The sequence below is a fragment of the Mustela putorius genome, unplaced genomic scaffold, assembly GCF_011764305.1.
Source record: "Mustela putorius furo isolate JIRA1106 unplaced genomic scaffold, ASM1176430v1.1 tig00000596_pilon_pilon_pilon, whole genome shotgun sequence".
NCBI lineage: Eukaryota > Metazoa > Chordata > Mammalia > Carnivora > Mustelidae > Mustela > Mustela putorius.
The window spans coordinates 4,857,758-4,875,182 of NW_025421428.1; the positions used below are offsets into that span (position 1 = coordinate 4,857,758).

General features: G+C 41.1%; 1 protein-coding gene across 1 annotated transcript; it reads left to right on the forward strand.

The window, feature by feature from the left end:
* The first annotated feature begins 3,756 nt into the window (after positions 1-3,756).
* Positions 3,757-8,383, forward strand: LOC106004633 (olfactory receptor 1J4-like). The gene is made up of 2 exons (XM_013050790.2): positions 3,757-4,437; positions 8,123-8,383. The coding sequence occupies exons 1-2, from the start codon at positions 3,757-3,759 to the stop codon at positions 8,381-8,383; spliced, it is 942 nt and encodes a 313-aa protein (XP_012906244.2).
* The last annotated feature ends 9,042 nt before the right edge of the window (positions 8,384-17,425 follow it).

The following is a 17,425-nucleotide window of genomic DNA, read 5'->3' on the forward strand; positions in this document are numbered from 1 at the left end:
TGAGAGCTGGAGACAGCAGTGCCTTCCTCAAAATGCCTGCGTCACCCGTTTTCTCTAGACTAGTAACTTGCAACAGATGTCAGCGCAGCCCCGGCCTGAAATAACAGGAATATTTACCTGATTCATCCAAAGGGGAGCAGCACTTAGCTAATACATTTCACTAGTCAATGAAGGAATGTAAATGGCTGGAGAAAGAAATCATGAAATATTAGGCTAGACAGGGTAAAACTGGTTGACATGGGAGGACTCTCCTGTGAGTCAGGAGACAGGAACACCCGGAACAAGGGCTCCTGCACCGCTGGGACCGTTGCTGGGCTCGGACATGATGGCACTCACAGTCAGTAGAATGCAGATGCTGCAACCCCTTGCAAAGTATAGAGGAAGAAGTGAGAATCTCAGGGATTCTGGGGCCATGTTGGAATGGATTCATCATCCGAGACCGGAAATCATCTGAGATACTTTCCCTAAAGCAATAAGGAATACATTAGTGAGGAGAAATACAGAATCACTGAGAAGTTGACTATGATAAAGTTTTAGAATATAAGTGAGGGCCAGAGCGGATGGCCAAGAAAGAATTCTTAAGACCTCCCTGGTGAAAAAGGTGGTTCTATTAAATCACCGGGACAGAACCCACGGGCAGAAAGAGTTGCTGCCCCTGGGGTTGTGAGGGATGGCGAATTGGGAAATGTAAAGAAAAGGGAGGTTTCAAAAGAATTTTTCATATGCTAAAGAGGACCTAGGAGATACCTGAGGCCTTGCCATGGTCAGGTTAAAGCTGTTTTTCCCCTCTAGCAAGGTACTAACATTAAGACAGGAAGAATGTCACCCATGCCCTACCCTGGAGTTGGGGGGTATGGAGAGGTTACAGTGGGTCTTCTTCTGCCTTGTCCTCAGCGAGCCTTCTGCTCCCTCATCAACCAGGGGCTCCCTGTAGATCCATGTTCCCCATGTGGGACTGGATATCTTCCAGGAACTGTGCAGTCAGCATGGCCGAAAAGCGGTCTGTCCTGAGAGCTGAAGGAGATGGCAAGACGAGCACTAAGTAGGAAACCTGCGCTTATCATCAACCACAGTCATTTCCTCCTGCCTTTCGGCATTCCATTTCCCAGCGTTTTTTGTCTCATCTGTATCTTCAAACTGCTAGGATCAAACAGAAATGAAAAGAAAAAGCGGTCTTCCTATGGTAATACCTCAACACCAAGTACTTAGTGTGAAGAAATGAGAGTGAATTTCATAGACTAGTCACTAAGTGTCCACTTTCCTCAACTCACTATCCAGGAAAACTTTTTTTAAAAAAATTATTTATTTATTTGACAGAGATCACAAGTAGGCAGAGAGGCAGGCAGAGAGAGGGGGGAAGCAGGCTCCCCGCTGAGCAGAGAGCCCGACATGGGGGCTTGATCCCAGGACCCTGGGATCATGACCTGAGGCCAAGGCAGAGGTTTTAACCCACTGAGCCACCCAGGCACCCTGGGACTTTTTTTTCTTAGTCCCCATACAGTACATCATTAGTTTTTGATGTAGTATTCCATGATTCATTGTTTGCAAATAACACCCAGGGCTCCATGCAATCTGGGCCCTCCTAATACCCACCACCAGGCTCACCCATCCCTCCACCCCACCTCTAAAACCCTCAGTTTGTTTCCCGGTGTCCACAGCCTCTCATGCTTTGTCTCCCACTCTGATTTCTCATTTCCCCCTTCCTTCTCCTGAAGTCCTCCATGCTCTTCCTTACGTTGCACAAATAAGTGAAACCATCTGTTAACTGACTTTCTCTGCTTGACTTACTTCACTCAGCATAATCTCCAGTTCCATCCATGTTGGCAGTAACCTCTTCAACATCGGCCACAGCAACTTCTCTCAAGACACATCTCCAAAGGCAAGGGAAACAAAAGAAAAAATATCCAGAAGGTCTTCTGTGGAGAAGTCCAAACCTCTGTCATCTAAATACTCCCGGTAGGGGCGGAGACAGGCGAGAGCAGGCTTGATTCACTTTTTCCCAGTTTCCTCTCACAGGGAAGGGATAGATCTCTTCCCCATGGCGAGTCTCTACCCAGACTTCTGTCCCCACACCACATTCGGCTCAGAGCCATCTTCCTTAGTCCCACGGGACTCTCACTTTTTAATATTCTTGTGATTGTCTGGATTTTTTGCTCACCTCAGTTTGTCTAGGATTATTTTGGTGGGTGGAGCTGGCAGTCTAATAAGTTAATTACCCTCTTAGCAGGAACTTGAAACCCGAAGGCTCATAGAATTCAAACAACCCACCCCAGGATAGCAAAGGCCAGGACACCTTCTGTCCAGGTTGGAATCAAAGTTTGTTGTTTTCCACCTCCTGTTTGGAGCCCCTTCTGCCCCAGTTACCAGCTTTCCCAGCAGATTTCTCAGAGCAGCCACCACGCTAAGAATGGAGATGCACACAGATCCCTGGGGACAAAATTTATCAAATGAAACCCAGCGATGTGCCATGCGTTCCCTCCACACATGCTCCTCGGTGAGTGCTGGCCTAGGAAGCCAAACCTTGAAGCTGCAGCAATTACTTCAGATTTGTCTCTGAGGACCAGCTTGGGGAATCACACTCCTGGGGCACAGAACCTAGAAATACTTCTGTGACAATGTGGGAAGCACATCCAACCTCCTCCTCTGTAGTCTGGGCTGCTGCTCCCTGGCTGGCCTGGTGTAGCCCATGGTCCTGGGGCCTCTGCTCTCTCATTTGCTGTAGGCTAAGAAGAACCTGCAGGTCCAAAGCAAGGTCCTGTGAGACCAAACCGAGAACAGGTGCAGGGGTTTGACTTTGATGGTGGATGCTGCCTGGGCCAGACACCCATGGTGAGTGCTCCAAGAAAAAGACAGGGTTGGGTGTTCCCTCTGATACCCACAAAAGATACCAGTCAGAGTCTCTGCCTCCTGTCTCTCAGCCCATCCTGGGATGGGCAGTGAAAACTACTTCCTTAGAGAGAAAGTCACCTACGTCTGCCCCGGCAGAGGATGGGGTTAAGTGTAGTTGGCCTTGATTCAGGGTGTTGAGGGGCATGAGAAATGACTTCAGACCCCCCCATGCTATATTCACGTCTTCTTTGTAATACTATGCAAATGACTTAATTTCACTGAATTTCAGTAACCCATTAGTGAAGTGTATGTAATAAAATGTGTAGGTTTTCAATTAGATGCTGCACTGGGTAGTGCTTAGAACTCAGTATTGGCTCTTGCTGTTCGCACTTTAGATGGGCTTATGACCTGGAAGTCAGGGATGTGGATCTCAGTGAACATATAGAAGTGACGGAGGTATCCTGACTTACTTCTCCAACAGCTACCTATCACCTTGCTTTCACATTTTAGAGTTTTTTGTTTTGTTTTGTTTTCATTTGAGACAGAGAGAGAGAGAGAGAGCATGAACAGGGGAGAGAGGCAGAGGGAGGGGGAGAAGCAGACTCTACTGAGCCCAGAACTCCATGTGGGACTCCATCCAAGGACCTTGAGATCATGACTTGAGCAGATGGCAGGTGCTTAACCAACTGAACCACCCAGGCCCCCCTAATTCTGCATTTTAACCTCTCAGCCAGCTTGATCTCCTTTCTTGGGTGGATTGAAAAGTAGGGAGCAATGCAGACCTTGGAGGAAAGGTCCAGGAACTTGGAGTAGAGACATATTTGAATTGGGTGGGGGATGTTTCTTTTAGAGAAGGCTAGAAGTACCAACTTTTTTTTTTACACTATTTAACTTGTTTTTTTCTCTCCTTCCAGAAGGGGTAGTGGCATGGACAGAATCAACCAGTCCAGTGTCACTGAATTCCTCCTCTTGGGTCTTTCTGAGAGGCCAGAGCAGCAGCCTCTCCTATTTGCTATCTTTGTGGGCATGTACCTGGTCACTGTCATGGGGAACCTGCTCATCATCCTGGCCATTGGCTTTGACCCACACCTCCACACGCCCATGTACTTCTTCCTGGCCAACCTCTCTTTTGCTGATGCCTGCTTTTCTTCCACCACCGTCCCCAAGATGCTGGTGAACATCCAGAGACAAAGTCAGACCATCCCATATGGAGGGTGTTTGGCCCAGATGTACTTCTTCATGACATTTGGAGCGTTGGATGACTTCCTCTTGGGGGTGATGGCCTATGACCGCTATGTGGCCATCTGCAGGCCTCTTCACTACTCCATGCTCATGAGGCCCCTGGTGTGCATGCTCCTTCTGGTGGCATGCCGGCTTCTCACCAACCTTGCTGCTCTCCTGCACACTCTGCTTATGGCTAGGCTTTCTTTCTGTGCAGGGAACAGCATCCATCACTTCTTCTGTGATGTGGTCCCTCTGCTGCAACTGTCTTGCTCAGACACCAGCACCAACCAGGTAGCCCTATTCACTGTGAGCTGCATGATCCTCACTGGTCCTCTCTCTCTGATCATTTTGTCATATGCACACATCATCTCCACCATCCTCAGGGTCCCATCTGCCTCTGGGAGGCAGAAGGCCTTCTCCACCTGTGGGTCCCATCTCACTGTTGTCTTCCTGTTTTATGGGACAGCAATTGGTGTCTATCTGTTTCCCCCTTCATCTCACTCTGGGGGTAAGGACAGGGTTGCAGCTGTATTTTACACCGTCGTGACTCCTATGCTGAACCCCTTCATTTATAGCCTCAGGAACAGCGATATGAAGGCTGCACTGAGAAACCTTTTTGGAATTCATACATTGTCTTCTCAGGAACTTTGATCCTACATGTGTATTTTGACATTGTGCTCCGGAGAACCCATGTGTTTGTGAAGCATCACCATCACCTATCACATTTGCTTAGGTTTCAAAAGAAGTGATGCAGAATCTTCTTTTAAACTTCAAACCTAGCAGTGTATGGTGGGTGTATTTCATAAAGGACTTGTGCCTTGTTATAAATGTGTTATTTCCCTGGTGTTGTGTAGGGTGATCTAAGCTACATGGGGCTAAGGTCAATTAGAACTTCTGTTTGCTGTTATCCTAATGCATGTATATTTTTTAACCTATGATTCAACCAGAACTAATTAGTCTCCAGATACTATATCTGGTGGAGGAGGCACTGATTCCATGCCTTTATGGAATTCCCTGATAGAATTAAAAATGGCATGCAGCTGCACATACATTCAATTAACTAAATACGAGTCCAATAATCATGACTTCTCCATAAAGCTTATTATCACTTTTATTCCATATTCTTAACTCTCTACATGTATTATGCCATTTATTTTTCCAATTATAATGATCTTGGGTTAAATGCTATGATTATTATATTTTACAGATGGATACCAAAGCTAATAAGTGGGGAAAGAAGTATTAAATTTAGTCTTAGTCTGACTCTGGTATTCAAACTTCTGCTTTACTGTCCTGCTTCTTGGTGCTAATGTTTGTGGAAAGAGACATATTCATTTTAAGCTAGTATGTACACTGACGCCGACCATATATCAGACACTGTGCTATGCATTATTGGTAAAATGTAAAAATGGGGCACCTGGGTGGCTCAGTGGGTTAAAGCCTCTGCCTTCGGCTCAGGTCATGGTCCCAGAGTCCTGGGATCAAGCCCTACATCAGGCTCTCTGCTCAGCGGGAAGCCTTCTTTCTCCTCTCTCTCTCTGCCTGCCTCTCTGCTTACTTGTAATCTCTGCCTGTCAAATAAATAAATAAAATCTTTTAAAAAAATGTAAAAATGGCACTTCTCCAATGAGGACATACAAATGGCTATCAGACACATGAAAAAATGTTCACCATCGCTAGCCATCAGGGAGATTCAAATTAAAACTACATTGAGATATCACCTTACACCAGTTAGAATGGCCAAAATTAGCTAGAAGGAAACAACATGTGTTGGAGAGGATGTGGAGAAAGGGGAACCCTCTTACACTGTTGGTGGGAATGCATGTTGGTGCAGCCTCCTTGGAGAACAGTGTGGAGATTCCTCAAGAAATTAAAAATAGAACTTCCCTATGACCTTGCCATTGCACTCCTGGGTATTTACCCCAAAGATACAGATAGAGTGAAAAGAAGGGCCATCTGTACCCCAATGTTTATAGCAGCAATGGCCACCGTTGTCAAACTGTGTAAAGAACCAACAGACGAATGGATAAGGAAGATGTGGTCCATATACACTATGGAGTATTATGCCTCCATCCGAAAGGATGAATACCCAACTTTTGTAGCAACATGGATGGGACTGGAAGAGATTATGCTGAGTGAAATAAGTCAAGCAGAGAGAGTCAATTATCATACGGTTTCACTTATTTGTGGAGCATAACAAATAGCATGGAGGACATGGGGAGATAGAGAGGAGAAGGGAGTTGGGGGAAATTGGAAGGGGAGGTAAACCATGAGATACTACTGACTCTGAAAAACAATCTGAGGGTTTTGAAGGGGCGGAGGGTGGGAGGTCGGGGTACCCGTGGTGGGTATTATAGAGGGCACAGATTGCATGGAGCACTGGGTGTGGTGAAAAAATAATGAATACTGTTATGCTGAAAATAAATTAAAAATAAATTTAAAAAATGAATGAGATATTGTTGATACCTATACATGGTAGAGACAGACATGTGTCCAATTTAATCAGATGGTGACCAGTCAAGTCAGATGGTGATAGTTGTCATGACAAAAAGGAACCTGTGTAACCGTGGTCAGGCATAGTTTTACCCATGATGTGACATTTTGTCAGCTCACTGGAACTTGTGAGGAAAGAAAAGTGAGGATTCCACAGTGACAGGCTGTTTACAGTGGGGGGCATGCGGGTTGTTGGAGCCATGTCAGCCCAGCCTTGGAAGTGTTTTGTAGTGGTCTCTCTAAATACAGGTCTCAGGTTTTCGTTCCCAGTTCTGTTGGCCAATTCTGTTCCTTGTAGCTATCTGTCATTGTCAGTGCTTTTGAATTCTAGCTTTAGATTAGTGTTTTCTGGAGCTTTAGAACTCTCTAGAGAAGAGATCCTAGTATTTTTTATAAAGTGTGGTCCACTTCCTCAGCCACACTTACAGTGTCCATCTCCAGTGGACACATTCTTCTGGGTTTGTAGAAATCATGTGTTGTGGTTTTTATGTGCATTTGTCTGAGAACTCTACATGTAGTTTATCTCTTGTGCCTGTGCTTATTGGTTTTGCCTATTTTCTCTTGTAACAAACCTGTTCCCATTCTTTTGCTACTGTTTAATTAGGTATTCTGCTTTTTAAACATTAATTTGTAAAAATTATTTATATATTGTAGATAGGAGTCCTTTGCTAAATATATGTATTGAGGATTTTTTATTATGTAGCTTGCTTTTTATGGTCTATATAGAGTTAATTTTGAACACACAAAAAAAGATTCAACTTCATTCTTGGCATGTAGGTATTCAGTGTTCCCAGGGCCATTTATTTAAAAAAATATTTCTTTCCCCTACTGATTTGTCGTGGCACCTTTTAAAATTCCTGCTGGATATAAATATGAGGGATTACTTCTGGATTTTCAACTCTGTTCCATTGGTCTAAATCTATTTTAATGCCTATATCATACTATCCTGATTACTCTACTTTTGTATTAAGATTTGAAATCAGGACATATGGATCCTGACACTTTGTTCTATTTCTCTGAGATTGTTTTTGTTAGTTGGGATCCCTTTAATTTCCATATATAGTTTAAAATCAGCTTGTCAATTTCTATAAAGAAGACAACTGAGATTTTGGTAATTATGTTGACTATATAGATCATTTTGGAAAATATTATCATCTTGGCAATATGAAGTGTCCCAAGCCATGAACATGGGATGTATTTCCATTCATTTACATGTTTAATTTCTTTCAACAATATATTTTGTTGTATTTAGATCATGCACTTTCCACTTATTTTGATGAATTTATTCTTAAATATGCTATTCTTTTTTATCCTATTGTAAGTAGAATTGTTTCTTTTCTTGTTGTTATGTTAGTCACTATACAGTACATCATTAGTTTTAGATGTAGTATTTCAAGATTCATTGTTTACGTATAACACCCAGTGCTCCATGCGATACATGCCCTCCTTAATACCCATCACTGGGCCAACCCATCCCCCCACCCCTCTCTCCTTCACAGCAGGAGTGGAAATCATTACCCTCCCACTAATATGCATTTTGATCTCCTTTGGACACATTGGAGCCACCATTCTGAAGGTTCCATCTGCCAGAGGGATCTTCAAAGCCATGTCCACATGTGGCTCCCACCTCTCTGTGGTATCTTTGTATTATGGGACAATTATTGGGCTTTATTTTTTCCCCTCATCCAGCAGTTCCAGTGAAAAGAACATAATTGCCTCTGTGATGTACACAGTGGTCACTCCATTGCTTAACCCTTTCATTTATAGCCTAAGGAACAGAGACATGAAGGGGGCCCTGGAGAAACTCTTCAACAGGGCAACAGTCTTATGTCAGTGATAGCTGCTCATCTTTATAACAGACGTATGTATTCATGTATCTTCAGATGTTAGACCCCTAATCTTGAGGCTAGTATGGAATAAGTGCTCAGTAAATATTTGGTAACTTCAATTACATACTGTTACAGCTATTGTCTCTTTTCCAAACTGTGAATTCTGAGTTGAAAGTACTGATTATTCTCTTTTCTATTAGATTGTGATATCACATAGTTAATAGAACTTATGTCTCTCCTCTTATTTCCTTGGAATTTATTAGTTCTTTTCTTAAATGGCTTTACTGAAGTATAATTGACATATAAATGTTATATGTATTTAAAGTATACAACTTGATGTTTTGATATGTACATGTTGTGAAATGATCACCACAATCAAGCTAATTAATATATCTAACACCTCTACATAGCTATCATATCATTTTATCATTGTGTGTGTGGTGAGGAGATATAAGACCCAATACACAACATAGTATTGTTATCTATAGTCATCTTGGTATACATTAGATCTCAAAAACTTGTTCGTCTTGAGTAGCTAAAACTCAATACAATATGCTAGGTGAAATAAGCCAGATTCAGAAAGACAAATCCTGCATGATCTCACTTCTATGTTGAACATAAAAATAGTCAAATTCATAGAAGTAGATAATAGGATGGTGGCTGCCAGGAGCTAGGGGGAGGGTGAAATGAGGTGATATTGGGAAGTTATCAGTTTTTAAGAACCTTAGAAGATACAGGGCTCTTTTGGCAAGAAAGTGTGCAGAATTGGGAATGTGAAAAGTATCTCTTTTCCTTTCCTCACCTCCTATTCTGTGCTCTTCTATTTGTTGTTGGTGGTGGTGCTGCTGGTGGACTAGAAGAAGAAAGTGTATGCTGCCCTATATAATTCCAGGAAACTATCCATTGTTATCAGTTCAGGTGCTCCACTTAGGAACTTGAGGCTTCTGGATTTTAAGAATACTGATCACTCTTTTTTTTTAATTTAATTTAACTTTTTTTCGGTGTTTCAAAGTTCACTTTTTATTCACTATACCCAGTGCTCCCTCTTAACAGACTACAGTGACCTTCAGTCAGCAGTTCACTTTCAGACCAGTTATCTATGAAGCTTTCTGAATGCATGTGTGATTTTCAATCAACAGACAACCTCAATCCAGATGGAGAATGAGTAGACAAGAAGGCATCCATAGCCCAGAGCCTTCTGTTGCCCCCACTGAATTTTGTGACTTTCTCATTCAAGTTCTTATTTATCTCCCTGGAAGTCATTTCTACTCAGTTCAGTGACTCCAGGTTTGTATTATGAGCCCAAGTGATCAAATTTCTTCAGCATACAGTGAAGAACCACAGGGTTCTCTTTCTTCAGTCTATACTTAGTTAAGGATAAACAGGATTACAAATTCTTGTGAGATTCAGCACCATGCAATTAAAAGAGAAGAGTATTTGGGAAAGACAGAACTCAGTTGTAGCTACCAAAGTGTGTGGCCTCAGGCAATTGACTTATTTCCTCTGAACCTCAATTTCTTCTTCTGTGTAAATGTAAAAATTGTAAAACACCTAACATTTTTTTTTTGGCTTCACTGGATTATTTTATTAAATACTTAAAAGATTAATGCCCATCCTTCTCAAACTCTAAAAAAACAGGAGAGAATATCTCCAATCTTATTTTATAAGGCCAGCATTACCTTCATATCAAAACGAAACAAGGACTTTAGGAGAAAATTACACACCAATATACCGATGAACACAAATGCAAAAATCCTCCAAGTATTAGCAAACCAAATTCAACAATCCATAAAAGTATCATATACCCATGACTGAGGGAGATTTATCCCATAAAGACAAGAATGGTTCTGTGTTGTATAACATAATAAGAAAATTAAGAATAAAAAAACAAAACTGATTACTACAGCTTTCTAACACCTAACATTTTTTATTTGAAATAAATGAAACTAGAAATTTGGCTTAGCCAATAAAAAATGATGAATATTAATTTTCCCTACTTGTGCATCAGAGATGAGTTTTGGAGCAGAACTTGCACAGATACTCCTGAATTATGGTGATTATGAGAGTACAGCATATAGATTATATCCCCTATTCAAAGGCAGTGAGCTGTCCTAGGATGCAGCAGCACATCTGTGGCTTGGGCTAGAATCAAATGACTAAGGAGCAATGGGTGAGTTTGTGGGTGCGTAGATGAAGAAAGACAGATCAGCAGAGTTATCTTACTTTCTACTTATTCAATATTCACTTCAAGAGTGGCCCTTGACCTGGGAGATGATGAAGCTTCTGTTTAACATCCCAGCTTTCCTTGTAGAAGGACAGGGAGTGCCCCACCCTGCCTGATTGAACTACAGCCATGGAGTCACCCTGTCTGCAGACTCAGACTCAAGCAGGGCCAAAACAAAACCTGAAGAAGAACTATTCTTGCTGGTCTAGAGAAAGTTTGCCTTGCTTGGCCAAGACACACCCTTGATTACTTGACTCAGTTTTTCTGTTTACACTGCAGTTCTTTGTTTGGATCTCTGACCATCTGCCTTGCCCTGTCAGGCCCATCTTCCAAAAAGTAATGCTATCGTTCATATTTTTAGCCATGGCTGGTGACATTGCTCTAAACAGACTTTTCTCAAGAAATGTCAAGTCCACTTGCCTGCTGGGAAGTGTTCTAGCAATACCTGTCCTGCTAGATTGGTTTTCCTTGGTTGTGGACAGCCCAAAGCAAACTGGTATGTGCCATATTGATTTGGTTATGTATACAGAACTTCTGGAAATCACTTTTGAGGTATGTCCTTTCCCCTCAGCCATATCTGGGCTGTCTCATGATTTTCCCCAATAAAGCATCCCCTTAGGTTTAGAACAAAGTTTAGAGCAAAGGTTTGCTACATTTTTTTTTAAATGTGAGTGTGTGAAGTAATCACAGGTTTACAAATACTTCTAGAAGTTAGTAATTATTGACATTTCAATTGGCTGATTTATGTCCTTCTCAAAACTTAAAGTTACCATTAATTCTTTTTTAAATTGAAATGTAATTAACATGTAGTATATTCTTAGCTTCAGAGGTAAAGTTCAGTGATTCATCAGTTGCATATGACACCTGGTGCTCCTCATACCAAATGCCCTCCTTAATGCCTATCACCTGATTACCCCATCCCTCCACCCACCTCCCCTCCAGCGACAACCCTGTTTGTTCCCTATAGTTAAGAGTCTCTTATGGTTTGCCTCCATCTCTGTTTTCATCTTATTTTATTTTTTCCTTCCCTTCTCCATGTTCATCATCACACACACACACACGTATTTTATATACACACACACACATATATATATCGATATATATGCTATATATAATATACAAATACATTGATATATATGATGTGGGTATCATATATATTGATATCATATATATGTCAAAATAGGATTTTCCTCTTAAAATTTACATATCTGAGTTGAAATTGTATGTATATAATTTATTTTTATGTGTACATTATACATATATGACTTACATGTATTTTGTTATAGATGGAAATTGTATGAGAAGATCTACTACAGAACTAGAACAGGGGTGCCTGTGTGATTCAGTTGGTTAAGTGTCTGCCTTTAGCAGGGAGCTTGCTTCTCCCTCTCCCACCTCCCCTGGTTATGTTCTCAGTCTGTCAAATAAAAAAATAAAAATTTTATAAAAGACTTAGAATCACTTAGCTTTCAAAGGAAAAAAACACAAGAGCTGCATTGATTATTGTCTTTGAATCCAAGAAAGTTTCTTTGAGAAAGAAGTTATAAATGAAATCAGGAGGGGACTCAGATATATATGAATTTTAATTTCTTTGTCATTAAGAATAATTAGAGTAAAAAGTAGAAAAATAGTGAGACTTTCCTTATCACATAGATTCTGTCATTCATTAGCTATTTAGAAAGTTACCTTTTCTAAGTCAGTTTTGTGTCTAGACCTGGTCATATAGAGGTGGATAAAGACACAGTCTCCATATGAAAGAAGGGAACTTTCTAATAGCATCGAGATAGGTAAACTAAAAATATACAGGAGTATTAAAAAGTGCTTTAATATAATACTACTACTAATAATTGTGCTTATTGTTCATGATTACTGTGCTGGGCATTATAAAAAACGTTACCTCTTTTAACGCTCATAATAATCCTATGAAGCATGTGCATTATTATCTGCATTTTCCAATTGAGGGAAATGGGCTTAGAGAAAATGACCTAAATGTAATAAATGGCAGTAACACAGGGAGGATATTGTTAATGCTGACTGGATATCACCAAAAGCTTTACAGTGTAGGCAGTTCTGTAGCTGGTTATTGAAGGATTATGAGAGAAATAGCATAATGAGAGAAATAGCAGTTGTTGTTCTGTTTTTTTTTTTTAGAGTGGGGAGGAGGGGTAAAGGGAGAGGGAGAATCTTGGGAGCCAACCCCACAACCCCAAAATCATGACCTGAGCTAAATCAAGAGTCAGATGCTTAACTGACAGAGCGCCAAGAAATGGCAGTCTTGGCAGAGGGAACAGAGTGAATGAGGCATTGAAATAGCATAGTAAGTTCTGTTTATGTAAAAATGTAGGTGTTGCTGAAGCATATGTATGTATGAGTTGAGGGGGTATTCAACAGATGAGTTTAGACAGGCAGACAAGGACTATATGGTGAAGGGGTTAGGAGGTCCTGTTGGGGCATCTAGACATTGCCTTGCAAGTGATCGGGTGCCATTGGCTGGTGCAACCAAAAGGGATGCAGTAGGGATTAAATCGGAGGAAAGTTATGTTTGTATCTTAGAAAGATTATTCAGGTAACCAATGTGCCAGATGAGTTGGCAATGAATTGGAGAGCCTAGAGACAGAGAGCTCAATTAGCAGGTCATTGTACATCCAGGTCACAGATGATGTGTGCCTGAATGAAGACTATGGCATGGGAACAGACAAAAGAATATCTTCAAAGGTAGACTAGACTGGTCTTTGTAATTAATGGCAAGTAGATGGTAGAATAGATTGTTCTGGATTTCTGGTCTTGTGAACTGATATTTAAGAACATACTGGAAGGTTAGACACTGAATAATTTTGATTAGGTTTTAAAGTGCTATGCACACAATAAATGAAATTTAATCTTCTCAAAAAAAGTAAAGTCTTTTAAAAATGAGGAAACACGTTTCTAATCACCTGCTTTTTTGAAGTGGCGGGGGGTGGGAGGTTGGGGTACCAGGTGGTAGGTATTATAGAGGGCATGGATTGCATGGAGCACTGGGTGTGGTGCAAAAATAATGAATACTGTTATGCTGAAAATAAATTTAAAAAAAAAAAAAGTTTCCAAGCAAGAGGAAGGCAAATGCCATACATGGGCAAATTAGAATGCTCTTCACCATCACCCCCAACTCTATCCCAATTAAAAGTACATCCTACTCACATTATACTAGATAAATGCAAATATTTATAAATAATTTGTATTTCAGTGTGGAATTATTTTATTGCCAACATCATATTAACTCTATTTAAATAGGTGACCTTATAGGAATAGAAGTTTGAACATAGGAATTGGGGTGAGTGTACGAGGATGTATCAAGAGAATAAATTTGGAACTTCGAATACAGGGCGAACTATTCTGGCTGGGTAGGATATAAGAATGTTAGACTACTGAACAGTGATAGGTAACAGACTCTCCTGGTAGATTTTTGTACACTCTATGCTAACCTAATTGCTAACTGCCACAAAAGATATTGGGGAAACCAAAACGGACACATGGTCTCATCTCCTAGTTTGCTTGGGCCCTGTGGGAAAGCCCAAAACAGGGTTCAAACATGTCCACACTGTCAGGGGATTAAGATTCCCTAAGGGTCAGTTGAGGGAAATTGGAGGGAGAGATGAACCATGAGAGACTATGGACTCTGAAAAACAATCTGAGGGTTTTGAAGGGGCAGTGGGTGGGAGGTTGGGGGGGGAGCCTGGTGGTGGGTATTATGGAGGGCATGTATTGCATGGCACACTGGGTGTGGTGTATAAACAATGAATTCTGTTACACTGAAAAAAAGTTAAATTTAAAAAAAATAATTAAAAAAAAAAAAAAAGATTCCCTAAGGGTCAGAATAGAGAAAGAAACTAGAAGGCCATCTAGGAAAAGCACCGTCTAGAGAAACCAGGAGGTGGGGCTATTTGGGCCAGTTTGTGCAGCAGTTTCAGGATACTCAAGGGACATAGATGGCAGGATAGTGTGGATCTGCACCCAGTAATTTCAAACCTCAACCTCCCTCATGTCCACAAGTTGTGTCATCAGAGGCCTTAGAACTCTGCCAAGGGAGCCTCTCTTGAAAGAACTGATCATGAGAAGTTAGAGAATATTTTCTTGCCAGTTCAAAGGACAGAAGAAAGCTAGGCCTTCAGTGGGCCATAGTCTATACAACAATACATCTCAATAGAATGAAAGGAGAGATTCAGACTAATAAAACCAGAACAGAAGGACTTCAAGGTGGCTACCTGCTCCAGTCCTGATTATGTTAGAATGCCCTCCTGCCTCCAGTCCACCAAGGACTTCTGCAGAAGTCCCAGTTCAAGTCCTGAAACAAATGGAATCTTCAAGTACTAAGATATGGCAGGCTGCTGACACGATTCACATCTGTGCTCACCAACCATGAAAGCCCGGGACAATGGGATTGTGTGAAAGATGCTCAAAAATTATTCATTGAAAAATACAGAGGAATTGTGAAACTTTTTTTTAATTAATTTATTTATTTTCAGAAAAAAACAGTATTCATTATTTTTTCACCACAGCCAGTGCTCCATGCAATCCCTGCCCTCTATAATACCCACCACCTGGTACCCCAACCTCCCACCCCCCCATCACTTCAAACCCCTCAGATTGTTTTTCAGAGTCCATAGTCTCTCATGGTTCACCTCCCCTTCCAATTTCCCTCAACTCCCTTCTCCTCTCTAACTCCCCATGTCCTCCATGCTATTTGTTATGCTCCACAAATAAGTGAAACCATATGATAATTGACTCTCTCTGCTTGACTTATTTCACTCAGCATAATCTCTTCCAGTCCTGTCCATGTTGCTACAAAAGTTGGGTATCCATCATTTCTGATGGAGGCATAATACTCCATAGTGTATATGGACCATATCTTCCTTATTCATTCGTCCGTTGAAGGGCATCTTGGTTCTTTACATAGTTTGGTGACTGTGGCCATTGCTGCTATAAACATTGGGGTAAAGATGGCCCTTCTTTTCACGACATCTGTATCTTTGGGGTAAATACCCAGGAGTGCAATTGCAGGGTCATAGGGAAGCTCTATTTTTAATTTCTTGAGGAATCTCCACACTGTCCTCCAAAGAGGCTGCACCAACTTGCATTCCCACCAACAGTGGAAGAGGGTTTCCCTTTCTCCACATCCCCTCCAACACATGTTGTTTCCTGTCTTGTTAATTTTGGCCATTCTAACTGGTGTAAGGTGATATCTCAATGTGGTTTTAATTTGAATCTCCCTGAGGGCTAGTGATGATGAACATTTTTTCATGTGTCTGATAGCCATTTGTATGTCTTGATTTAAGATAAGCTGAGTCTGAGAAGCAAACTGCAGTGGGGAGGGGTGTATGGCAGCCATACCAGAGAGATATAAAGAATTTAACTGATATGCCCCTTATAAAAAAAAGAACATATTTTAAATATTTCTAAGATTCTTGGAGCCAGAAGAAAACTTATATGCCTATAAACATAATTTTTTCCATCTCTGCAACTAATTTACATGGTGGGTGCCTCTTTCAGATCTAAAGTCAAACCTGGAGCCAAATACAGAAAGACGGTTACTGTGTTCATGCTTATTAGTCACAGAAATGATGCTGGCATTGGACATCTCTGACCAGCAAGGGGAAGAGGCAGCACAATGAACTCATCCTTCCTGGTAAAATGGCAAACCAAAGGGAGTGGGGCAACCAGCACAGAAATCTCAAGTTTGAGCTTCAATCTTCTGATGGGGAAGCCCCTTGTCTATTCTACCTCTCCCAGAATGTAACCACCATTCTGACTTACTTTGTTTTAATCACCCCTTAGAGCTACAAACCAGACAACCCTCCGATATTATAAGAGTGGCAAATTAATAATCTAGAATGAAAGTGTTCTGAAAGCAGGGTTTGTTTCTTGTCCCACACTATACCTCTCATGCTGCTAACAGCTCCCAACACACAGCAAGTGTCTGGAACTGATGAAGAATGACATTAGTCATTTTAAGTTTTCATATATTGAAAATCTACTGTTATGTCGTGAAAAGAAGGGCCATCCTTATCCCAATGTTTATAGCAGCAATGGCCACAGTCGCCAAACTATGGAAAGAACCAAGATGTCCTTCAATGGACGAATGGATAAGGAAGATATGGTCCATATACACTATGGAGTATTATGTCCCCATCAGAAAGGATGAATACCTAACTTTTGTAGCAACATGGACGGGACTGGAAGAGATTATGCTGAGTGAAATAAGTCAAGTAGAGAGAGTCAATTATCATATGGTTTCACTTATTTGTGGAGCATAGCAAATAGCATGGGGACAAGGGGTGTTAGAGAGGAGAAGGGAGTTGGGGTAAATTGGAAGGGGAGGTGAATCATGAGAGACTATGGACTCTGAAAAACAACCTGAGTGGTTTGAAGTGGCAGGGGTGTGGGAGGTTGGAGTACCAGGTGGTGGGTATTATAGAGGGCACAGATTGCATGGAGCACTGGGTGTGGTGAAAAAATAATGAATACTGTTATGCTGAAAATAAAGAATGAAAGGAAGAAAGAAAGAAAGAAAAAAACCTACTGTTATTAGTCACTATATGGAATGTACTTCATAGTTTATCTCAATTCATAGAATCTTCCAGTCACCTTATTAGGGAAGGTTACTATCTCCTTTTTAGAGATGAGAAAACTAAGACTCAGTGAGGTTAGATAATGGGACTGCAATCCAATGGCTAGTATGGGGCAGACCCAAAACTGAAGCCAAGTTTGTCTGGCACCAAACCTATGACTTGTCATTAAAAGTTATGATCACTTTACACTGAAAATAAATTTTAAAAAAAAGTTGTGATCA